This window comes from Lycorma delicatula, chromosome 7 (assembly GCF_047948215.1).
Source record: "Lycorma delicatula isolate Av1 chromosome 7, ASM4794821v1, whole genome shotgun sequence".
Taxonomy (NCBI): Eukaryota; Metazoa; Arthropoda; class Insecta; order Hemiptera; family Fulgoridae; genus Lycorma; species Lycorma delicatula.
Genome location: NC_134461.1, coordinates 36253381 through 36266135, shown reverse-complemented (window position 1 = coordinate 36266135; position 12755 = coordinate 36253381). Strand labels below are relative to the sequence as shown.

The 12755-nt window shown below is 29.1% G+C and overlaps 1 protein-coding gene across 2 annotated transcripts in view; it reads right to left on the bottom strand.

Moving 5' to 3' along the window:
• Positions 1-775: 775 nt before the first annotated feature.
• The window catches only part of LOC142327701 (uncharacterized), a 243882-nt gene continuing 231902 nt past the window's right edge, over positions 776-12755 (bottom strand). For both annotated transcript variants that reach the window (XM_075370955.1, XM_075370957.1), the window contains exons 3-4: positions 7790-7964; positions 776-2194 (exon numbers count right to left, since the gene is read on the bottom strand). In XM_075370955.1, coding sequence (XP_075227070.1) covers positions 1950-2194; positions 7790-7958 — 414 coding nt within the window. In that variant the 5' untranslated portion in view covers positions 7959-7964 and the 3' untranslated portion in view covers positions 776-1949. The remainder of the gene's footprint in view (positions 2195-7789; positions 7965-12755) is intronic.

Genomic DNA, 12755 nt, shown 5'->3' with positions numbered 1-12755 from the left:
TTCTGATGTTAAGAGTTTTAAAAATCAAAAATATTTTTTAATTTAAAAAAAAATTATACTATTGTTTAATTAGTTTGTTAATTTTTTTTTTCATATTTATCAATTTTTTCCGTATGCAATAACGAAATGTTATTGACGAATTTTCGCTTTGATAAAATTTCATTACGAAGATTAATAAATTCAGATAAAAAAAGCTTCAACAATTATTCTAATTAATTTTATTATTTCATCGGGTACTATTAATTTAATTACGAATATTTTCATGAAATTTTTTTAATCTAATTTTTTATATTTTTCATGATATTAATTTTCTTAATAAAGTTCATTTACCTTAGTTGGGTGAGGTGGCTCAAGTAATCTTTTTTAACTGTTGTATAGTAGCGTGGTTGTAATGTGGGTGCCTATAAATCCCTATTCGTATCGATGAAATTTTAAATAAATTATTATTATTTTTTAAATATATATTTATATAAAAATGTTTGGCATAACAGTCAAATAGTTAAATCAAATGATGGGAAAAGATATCCCTCGTAAATTCTCACTCGACCACAGTTTATTTAAAATAATCTCAACAGGAATATTGTTGTTATATTTTAATTTATTATAGTAATAAAATAATTTAATTTTTTAATAAGAAAAATATTTTGATAAATTTATTTTAAAAATTAAAATTTGAAAATTATTAACAAATTTAAAGGGTCATATAAATCTTATTTTTCAGGTATTAAAATAAAAATTATTTTTCCCTAGGGTATTTTAAATATTATATAAAACATTAAAAAATAAAAACTCGTTCAGTGTAATTATAAAGTGAAAAGATATATAAAGGGGGTTTGTTTTTTTGTATATATGTTGAAATAATAACATTAATAGTGATAAAAATTTAATTTTAATACAAAATATTAGTGGATTCCATCGAAAGATAAATACATTTTACAGACTAAAGAGTAATATAACGAACTAAAATTATAACTTTTTTTTAAATATAAATAGTATGTAATCCTTATTAATTTCATAAAATATGTAATAAAACTGTATTTATTTTTTATCGGTAATATGTTCAACAAGTAGATAACTTTACTGAATAAAACTATACCCGATTCACTGTAAATTCTATTCTGATATAACAGTTATACGAGTTCAGTCCATTTGTGCTAATAATATAGCAACAACTATAATTTAAATTCACTTTGTCTCTCTAAATATACGTGGGTGTACGAAAGTAAGTTTATTTTTTAACTCTTCTGTACACAGTAATAAACATTGTTTAACAATTTTGCTGTACTATGAGAGTTACACATGTACCCTTGTAAATTATCTACCTCATGCTGTTTACCAATCAGAAAATACTTACAATCAGAATATTTTTACAAGATGGAAATAACAGTGAATTTGAAATATATAATTATTTGTTCTTAGCAACTTTATGATAATAAAACATGTTATTACGCTATTAATTTAACCTTTTATTACAAATATTTCTCTACTCCGTAACTTAATTGTTTTATACAATATTTTTTTAATTAATGTTTTACATTTATTTAACATATTGTATACATAAAAATATGGATAATTTAAAGAAATGTATATTTTTTGAAAAGAAATAAGTACATAACTGCTTTGGATGGATAACTGGTTTATCAAAATTTTATTACAGTTTTAATCATTATAAAAATTATGTTTAGCACATCGTAATTTCCTAAATAACAACCACACATTTCAATTGATATTGCATTCTTTTCGAAAATTATAAATTTATTTTGATATTCTTTCCCATTAATTATCCATTATTAAAAATTAATATAAAAATTAACAAACAAAACTACTAAATTTTTATTTTATTATTAAAAAAAAATTCTTAAAATAATTTAATAATTTTTATTAAATATAAATCTTTCAGTAAAATAAAATTTCAAAATTGTGGGGTTAGAAACAATTGATTTGTTTAGTTAGCGGCGACGTCGTCCCCAGCGTAACGGCTGCCCTACTGGTCTTAGAAGAGCACGTGTTTCAGCAGATACTAAATCGGCTTCAGGAGGCAAAAGTGCTGATACTAATGGTGCTCGACTATGAGGTCTTACGCCTCTCATACCCCACGCACTCGTGAATGGTTTCCAACGCGATAAAGCAGATAACGCTCTCTTGTTAGCTTGCAAATCGTAATCATCATTATCCGGTCGAAATGTTTTATAGTCTAAAAAAAAAAAAAATTAAAAGTATTAGTGTTTATATAACATTAACAAGAGATACATTTTAAAAAAAAAAAAAAAAAAAACACTACTGCCAAAAAAAATAAAATATTACTGACAAACATTGCTCTTTAATATAGGATAATTACTAATTTATGATAGTTAAAGTGCGTGCGGATGACAATTTTGTACATAGTATTTGTATACCATACACACACAGATATATATATATATATATATATATATATATATATATATATATATATATTTATTTATTTATTTATTTATGTAGTCTATGACACTCCCAGTAACTTAAGAATTCCAATACGGCATCATACATCTAAATTGGTTTCGCCGTTAAACTGCTACGGCGGAACAAAAAAAACAAACATTCATACACCCTAAATACATTACACTCCTTTTTGTGCAGTACTATAAAAATAATCACAATTTAAAAAAAAACCATATATTTGGTCTTGTACTTTCTAAATTGTAAAATTTAGTAAGATATTATCTTAATAATTATTTAGAATTGTCTTTTTTGTGTTTGCTTAAATTAGCTTCACTTATAAAAAAAAAAAAACATGTTATATTTAATTTAGATTTATAAGCGAAAATGATAGAAACTTTTACATTACAAGGCATTAATAGATTTAATATAAAATTAAAACACCATGACGAATAAATATAATTGCTAGTAATAAATCCTTTTTGAATATAATCTACCTACTGTAGACTTTACAATACACCTAATTGACATAAATTTAAAGTTAGATAAAAATTTTAAAATTCGTATTTTAACCGCAATATTTTTTTTTTTTTATTCTTCTCGAGTTGAAAAAAATATATACGCGTATAATGGTTTATTTTTCTCACAATAGAATGAGGTAGTATTGAATGGTTTTAACTAATTCAAATAGTTGTGTAATTCAAATACCTCGGTCAGTTACATACAATATCACGTTATTTTCACAAATCAGAAGAATGAATATATCTGAATAATAAAAAACTAATTTAGACCAATCCCAATATAGAATTATTTTGATGAATACAAGTGGTGAATAATATTAGCAAATCTGAATTGCTAATATTTGTTTCTGGTTTCTACCACCAGCGCGAAGTAGGCGGGCTATGGACCTCTGGTGGAAGGTGGCCCTGCGAGAGGCAGTAGATATAGTTATGATATCAGAACCCAATGAGACGGTGGGGAAGCTTCGGTGGATAGTGGATCGGACATCCAAGGCTTGTAGCGGGGGACTCATCTCCCTAGTAGCGGGAAGTTTAACGCAAAGTCTCCCGAATTTGCCGGCACGATAATGACGATACGAGGCCTTCACCTTAGTGAGCGGATGATCGCGCTAGGTTTCCTCACGAGGGTTCTTCAAGAGAAGGATCGGATGGCAGAAAGCCCTCTGCGGAGCTACCATTCGCTCATACTTGCACGAGTGGGCGGTAGCGATGAGGCATGGGGACTCTCGAACCCCCGAGCAAAAAAGACCGAGTCTTGGCGGGGATGCCCCGCTCGGGGTATCCCCGTTAGAGGCTTTGGCTTAAAGACCGAGTCCTGGCTCCAGGATTGGGGACCCAGGATCGGCATAGCCGGGCCTGGTGGATCTTGCTCTGGAGGTTTGAGGCGGGCGCAAAGTAAGATCCGACTGGCGGACCGAGACGGGGAGGCCCGTTATGGTATAGGACACTTCCCTAGGTTGTGTTATACTTAACTGCAGGATTCTTTGTCTAATATTTTGGTGCTGTTGAAGTCGAACGAGTGTTCATGTTGTATTGTATATGTTTTTTGAGCGCTGTCACTTCCTTTTTTCTATATTTATGAACTTCTATTATTTTTTTAAGGTACTGACATGTTTGTACATTGTACGACGCGTTACAATCTTTACCCGGAAATGCACCATACTACGTTGGCTTGTTGATTTTTTCAACAAAAACATACTATTCAGCAGAGTACTATTCAGAATAGTATTCATACTATTCTTGTTCAAAACATACTATTCAGATTGTTGTAATTTTGATGAGCTATTGCGAAATTCTTTTGTAAGCAATTTTTTAATCTTTTCTGACAGATTTGCGACATACGGTAATGCAACATAATTCTCACTCTTATTATTTTTATTAGGATGGTTAGCTGATATATTATTATAGTATTTTTAAATATTTTATTTATGATATTTTCCGGATAATTATTTATTAATAGATCTTTTGTTTTATATATATATATATATATATATATATATATATATATATATATATATACTGGTCTATCTTCGGGATTTGTAAATTTTATTATCTGTTTACAAGATTCTTGACTACTGATTTTTTATATGATCAGAAAATTTTGTATGATGTGCGAATAAATGTGTATTGTCACCTGAGGAAGCTTAGAGAATTCTAAGTGAAATGAAATACATTTAATCTATAAGTTTGTATAGTTGATTGGTTAACTCAAGAGATTAATAAAGGTAATATTTTTAAGTAAAATATGTCTTATTATTATTATTATTATTATTATATAATAATTTAACTTTTAACGTTTAACTTTTCAAAAATAGAATTATGCATTTATAAGTTAATTTCAATTCCAAACCGAGAAATAAGTATTTCGGAATTACGGAAACTTTTATTGGATCTGAAACATAAAATTTATTTGTAAAGTATTTACTTTTTAAAGAATAATTTCCATATTTTTGGATTAAAAAATGGAATCATGTATTTGTTATTTATAATATTGTTGTTACAAGTAACGGCCATAAATATATAAAAGGAAAATGCAGTAAGTATGGTTTGCATTGAAAGAATTCATATTAATTCTGGGATTTGTTTTATCCTATTTCCCAGCTCAAATTAACATAAGAAATCACAAACTTTACTCCTTAATTTTGGGTCTCAAAAATTACAATAGGGGTTATTTCTATTAGTAGAGCTGAAATCCGGGTGAAAATTTTCGCTAGCCGTAACTGGAAAACAAAGCGTTTTCAGACCTATGTTTTTTTATGAACTTTTTTCGTTACTTTCACTAATAGAATATGTCCTGAAAGTTTCTACATATCTTCATGGGACGCTCTGTATATATAATTTTCATACCGTTTTCAAAAAAAAAAAGTCTAAAATTTTTTTTCCCAAATAAGAAATTTGTAATTTTTAATTTTTCCATTCTCTTTTCTTTACACCTTCGAGCTATGTTTTAATCATCGCCTTTCTGATGATTTGTGGTAGTCAGTTAGCTTTCCTTTTCTAAACTGGTCTGATTAAACTTCTACGTTTATTCATTTTCCTCATTATATCTTATGAGAAGTAACTCATCTTGCTTCTTGTAAATTTGTATGGTATAATCAGGAGAGCATTCATATTGATCACTACTTCATCAGATAAATATGTTTAAACAAAAAAATTCTAAAATACAGGAAGAAAACGTTTATCTATTCCCTATCATTAAACAAAACTACTTTACCTGCTTTGGTAAATATACGATTTTAAACGTAACGAAGTATTTAAAGTTAAAAATTTAATTAATTATATTTTTAAAAACAAAACCACAGTAAAGTCACCACTGTAAAAAGACAATAGAACAGTTATGGTATGACAACACAGTATTTTGACTTACGAAATAGGGCTTTATTACGATTCCGTTGTCATTTTTTATAAATTGTAATACATTATTACCTTTCTAAAATGTCTTCTTATAAATCTATTTAAAATAAAACTAATGAGTTTTTCATTTACAGAGCAATATTAACCTGTTATTAATATTAGTTTTTAAAAATAAATTAAAGAATTAAAAAAAAAAAATTAATTTCTGCATGCTATTAAATGCAGATTTCATATATGCGTAAAATATGTATTCAAATCGGTTTCCATTAACTCTCTAAATGTATATTAAATTTGTGTTTTTCCCATTATGTACAAAGCAAGTTAAATTATTTATTTAATTTTTTTTTAACTTACCAGGATCGTTCGGAAAGTTCTGTACCTGACATAGAGATGACGCAATTATGACCCAAATGACTATGATATTTGTCAAGTATGGTCCTTTAGATGGCATGCTGTGAAGTTTCAGACGAATGCGTTTAGCTGTTTCTTTATAACGATCGAGTAAAACTAACAAGCTTAGACATTTTCTGAAAAATAGATAAAATTGACGTTTGAACTGTTAAAATGTAATTTGTTTTAAAAGGTTTAACCCAACGGACATACAAAAATAATTATATTCCAATTAAAAAGATTCTTCCCTTTTTTTTATAGTAAAATGAGGGCTGTTAAATTTGAAGGCAATCGTACATTCATTCAAGATGTAGGAGAACTCTCGGGATGACAAGAAACTGCTACGACCGAGGGAAATCGTCACATAGATTAAGAATACTGTATTAAATTATCGCCGATTGAAGATATGCGAGTTTGTTGACATCGTAAAAATTTCGACGGACTGTTAACACTACATTTTACAAGATGCTCTTTGTATGAAAATTCTTTCCGCTCGTCGGGTGCCACGTTTATTAATAGTCGATCAAAAACGCATTCAACTTAAAAGTGTTGAATATTATTTAAAAGCGATTTCGCTGTGTTTCTTCGATATTTTATAACAGTAGATGAAACATAGATTCACTTTTACACTCTAAAGACGCAATAGCAATACAAACAGTAGGTGGAAGTAGATGAAATTGCCCCAAAGAAAGAAAAAACGGCCCATTTGCTGAAAAGGTCATGGTTACGGTTTATTGGGATTCTCCTCATGTGGTGCTCATAGATTACCTAGAAAAAGGAAGGACCATCAACGGGGAGTATTGATTAATGGATCGACCAAAAGTCCAAAATGGATTTTGGACTTTTTCTTAACTGCAGTAATAAGCCATCATTGAGAGCTTTTCAAAAATGTATCATAAATGGTACTTATTTTGATTGGTTCCAAAGTTATAACCAAATAAAATTTTAATTAATGAAATATTTGCATCTTACAAGGGAAAGGCACATCAGTTCGAATCAGACTTCATCTTTTTTTTTTTTTTTAACTTTTCTTTTAATTTAAATATATTGATTTATTAATAATTATTAACCTCTGATTGTAAAACAAATTTACGATAAATAATAATAATTAGAAAAAATATATGAAAAAGTATCAGAAGTTATTAATGAAATAAAATTTTATGTACTTTTCATTTAAAAAAAAATATGTATATGTAATTTAATAGGCGTACAAGGAAGCCATGTGGTGCCCACATCAGATTTTTTCCCAAAGTAGAAGAAATGGCTCGCTGGATGAAGATTCACTTCAAATTATCAGGTCAAAACCGAGATTAACCGCTTATTTTACTGCAAAGAAGGCCAGATAACATTAAACTGAGGTCTTTAAAAATTTGGAAACTTGTTAAGGCTTAATGTATCAAATTGCAAGGTGACTACGATGAAAAGTATTTAAAAAATTTATGAAAAATCTTGTGTTTAGTTTGTCAAACAAAGAACTTTCCGAACGGCCGTCAGCAACACAGTTTCATTCAAACATACAATACACAAAACTTAATTCCTATTATTTTTGGGGAAATTTTTTCATTAAAGTTTTGAATTTTTCTACATATATTTATTTACTGATATACCTTCGGATGACCCGTGTCCTGGTCCACTAGGTTGTAACCAGGAACTGGCTTCCAGTAACGCTCTTGCTTCTTCCCTCCAGCTGGGATCTATATCTAACAAAGATGTCGCTATACACTGAGGAGTCAATGAAAATGAGATGCAGCAAAATAAGATAAGTGGCCAAATCATTCCGTCCTGAAAAGGATAATTATAAAATTATTATTTCATAAAATGTATAATAAATTTATTGTGTTAATAAATAAATAAGAAATATAATATCATATTATCATGTGTTCTCCACATCAGATTTTTAAAATTTAGAATACGGAAATTTTTGTGTTTTTCATTTCATAAAATCACATATTTATATAACCTCATTTTATTATTATTTTTTTTAATTAATTTTTAAAAAATACAATTTTTAGTTTTTAGATTAATGAATTTTTTTTATCCTAAATTGGATATTTTTTTATATGATAAATATGATGCTAGAAGCCCAAACTTTTTTTTATTTTACTCCAAATTTGTTTAATTTGTTATTAAACTAGAAAAAAAACTAAAAAATTTTCTTATCCATTAAAATCGATTATTTTAGTATCGAAAATATTTCCTCGAGTAGACATGAAACACAAAACTTCGTAAAGAAATCGAAACCTATCCTATCCTATCCTACTAGAGGGCATTTGTATGTGTATCTGTCTGTGTGCGTGTACGTCCCCTTTAGCTTAGTATATAAAACACCAATAGTCCGAGTGATGCCATTCCGTACAACAAGTTACTCAGATAACAGGCACCAGAATGTTCCGATTACTAGCGAAAAATCCCGATTCGTCAGTACATGTCTCTTCGTGGTCAGGTGTATATTTGTTATATTATTATACAGGGTGTCCCATATAAAACGCAACCCATCAATCACTCATCCATGAAATTTCAAAAGTCAAGCTTACTCCCCTACTCGTTACTGAAATGGACTCGTCCAACATCTGAACATCGCGGCGACGCAGTAGAACACTACCAATAGTAACAACAATGCAATCATAACGTTCAGTGTATCGCTAGAGACAAGATGGTGTTTTCGCTAGATGAATGTGTTTTCATTGTTGAGTCGTACTTCAGTACGAAATCAGCGGTTGCAGTGCAGGATTTGTTTCGCCATAAGTACCCAGATAAACCAGCTCCTAACAAAACATCAGTATTAAGGTTAGTTGCAAAATTTAGAGAGACTGGTTCTGTTAATAACAAGGAACACAAAAGATCAGTCAGCGTCAGTGTTGAATACAGATACAGTCACTGAAATCAAAGACCGATTACTCGTCTCGCCAAATAAATCGATCAGACGTTTGTCTGCTGAAATTAATTTGTCTAAATCAACTGTTCATCGGGCGACCAAACAATTACAATTACGACCTTATCGCATTCAAACAGTTCATCAACTTCTTGAGCCCGACAAAGAAAAACGGCTACAATGTTGTCAATGATTCCGTTGATTTCTGCGTGAGGGAATTAATGTTACGGATTCGTTATTTTTCACAGATGAAGCACGGTTTCATTTGGATGGCTACGTAAACAGCCAAAACAGTAGAATTTGGAGTGTTGAAAATCCCTACGTTTATCACGAAAAACAATTACACCCGCAGAAGTCGGGCGTGTAGTGCGCGATATCGCGGAAGAAAATAATCGGTCCTATTTTTTTCGAGTACACCATTAATGCAGAACGATATCACGATATTTAATTTCAGTTCATCGCACTCTTGGAAGAGGAAGACAGACACTGCTGGCTACAACATGACGGTGCGACATCGCACTACGCATGTTCAACTTCTGATTTTGTTGAGGAATTCTTTGGTAATCGTGTTATCGGTCAAGGCTTGTGGCCACCAAGATCTCTTGACTGCGGCGGATTTTTTTTATGGGGTTACCTCAAAGAAAAAGCCTACAGCAACAAACCACGAACACTTGAACGATTGAAAGTCAATATTGATCAAACTGTATTAAATATCCAGTCACAAACTTTGAAAAAAGTTTTAAGAAACGCTATAAAAAGAATTGAAGCTTCTATTCAAGAAGATGACGGCCACTTCCAACATTTACTCTAAATGTAAGGTAATGGATGGTAATAATAAAAATAACATTTAAATTTACACATGCCTTTTTATTATTTCAATACCTACCAATATAAGGTTGGGTTGCGGTTTATATGGGACACCCTGTATATATATTTATTTCTTTAATCGATATATATATATCGTCCCCACCATGCTAAAGTAACGAATGTGAAAAACTCAACTTTTCAGGAGAGCTAAACAACAGTTTCAATGTTAAATTATAAATAGGAATGCATATTCGTAAAAGTGAATAGGTTTAAACCAGCCTTCCTAAAAGAGGAAAGCATTGGATAATTTACCACAACATGCAGGACGTTCAGATTATTCGTAAACTGACGAATCTACAAAATGTGATTTTTCACATTCGTTACTTTAGCATGGTGGTGACGATATATATATATATGCGAAATATATATTAATAATATTTATTTATGTGATTGTTTTACTTCATAGAATAATGAATTAACATGATTATCACTCAAATTAACCATGATACAACTGGAAAACTGTTTCTTCTGACCATCCTTCATCATGCTTTTCTGATTTCATTTAATTTTCGTATTCATTATTCATCAAATATTCATTTTAATTTAAAAAAATGAACTGCTAACCGCTTTTTTTTTAATAATAATACTAATGTTTTAATTCACCTTATAAATATATATTTTCTATTATTATTTAATATTGAAATTAATTTTAAATATATTTTTATAGTTCTATTTAGAGCCAATTTGAGAGTACTCTGACTGAGTTATGTGTATTTTTTTTTAAGGGAATTCTTATTCTAATATAATTAAATATCATCTTTTTTTTAAGAAGTAATAATATTTTTGTTTTTTTGGTTACAAAACCATTTTTTTACTAAGTATATGAAATCAAAATTCCTATTTATTATTATTTGTGAAATTAATCACAAGAAGCTGTAGCTTGAAAAATTACCAATAGCCAAAAATCAATGATACAAATTGTCCACACTGAGCAATAAGAACCAGTAACGTGTATTTTTAGTTCTTGGGATGAAGATAGGAATACATTTTTACGCTAATCGAGAACGAAAAAATTCGAACTGCTATAATAATCAGTCAAAAGTATTTTTTTTTTTTATTACTTTTCTTCAATTTTTTTTTTTTGATAGAATAAACATTTTAGTTACGAAATGGAGCCAGCATGAATAAGACATTTTTTTCAATTATTTTCATTCATGAAAAAAAATTAGTGATTAAGCTTCAAAATCATCGGTAAATATTACGCTTAGTACTGATTTACCATTGACAGTTATTTATTTACACACACAAACTACGAGTTTTTTTCAATACATAAAATTACTTAACGGTTCTGTAAACCACCGTCCTTTTGTAATATGACAAATCAGAATCCAGAAAAATATGTTTTCGTTATTTCAAACAGCTTCAATCGGTACTTATTCGACAAAATATGTAATTTTTAAATCATACAAGATTTAATCAATTAAAATTGATAAAATTATGTTATATAATGAGAAATTTTTTTTAAAGAAAATGAATAATAAAATACAAGACTTAACTGTTGTGATAAAAATTAAAGAAATTCTCAAATAATAAAGAAAGAAAATATTTTATGAGAAAATTTTCGAATATGTTGAAAATTTCAGTTTTTGAAAATCACTTTTTTTTCTATTTTAGATTAAATGTGGAAAAGTTTTTTTTTATCTCCTTTACTATAGTTACTGGTTTAAAAGATCTCTTTTTACCTTTATCATAATGTAAAAAGAAACCTTGTAAACCATTAACTGTAGTAAAGTAGAAAAAAGAAATTTGCTCAACTGACTCGGAACAAATTCGATGTTGATATGACGACTAGTCCCGGAGAGCCTAGCTGCAGAGGACGTGCCTTAGGCACGCCAGGAAAAGCTAGTCTTTTATATAAAACCAAAAGTAAATTTGTCTCTCTGTCCATCCGTTCGCTCGCGCATGGTTATATGTACTGGATCTTGCCGATCTTTGAGGGTATGGATGATAATTGGGGTGAATGACCGTAGTGATGGGAATGATACCCTAGTCGTTATGTCAAAGATAGTTTAAATTTTTAAGAATAGATAATGGAGTTTGACATATGTTGAAACTGGTTATTGACTATGAGTCAGTCGGCTGTCTGATTCTCGCTGAAAATTCAGTGAATTTTGTGGCTATTGTTTTTATCTGGTTTTATTATTTGTTAACCGTTATATTTCACATCGGTCATCTTTGTTTTTGTTAACTAGTTATTTCGTTTTTGTCATGAAAGGCGATTCATGTTATTAATATCGTATTTGAGGTGGGCTATCTTTGGATGCTTTTTCCTGGCAAGTTTCTCTTAGCCAAAAATTTTAACTACGGTCGCAATTATTTTGGTGACCAATTGGAAAATAAAAAATAACTTCTCAAAAAAATTTTAACTGAAAGTAAACGTTTGCAGTATTTTAATACTATTTATTTATTTAAACAAATAAGTGTTTTCACAGTAACATGATTTTTATGAGTTTTTCTTTACAGACTTTCAAAAAGAAAAACTTATAAGAATAAACAATTGTTTATTAGTTTAATTTAATTATTTAATTTATATATATATATATATATCTTTATATAATGTTAGTATTAAAGATATATTACAACAAAATTGTGTAATTAAGTTGTAGACAAATATTACATTATTGTTTTTATTTATTTATTTATTTTAAAATTAAAATAGGTAAATATGTTGGTTTGTTTCATTTTGATAGAATAGTAAGAGGTGATACACAATAATATATAGGTGGGAGGTTTATATTAGTTCAATAGAACATCTTATTCTCTCTCAGTTTGCTTCTTCAAGGGACAATGTCCTTTAAGGAAGTAGGGAGGTCCAATATATCCCTTATCCCATC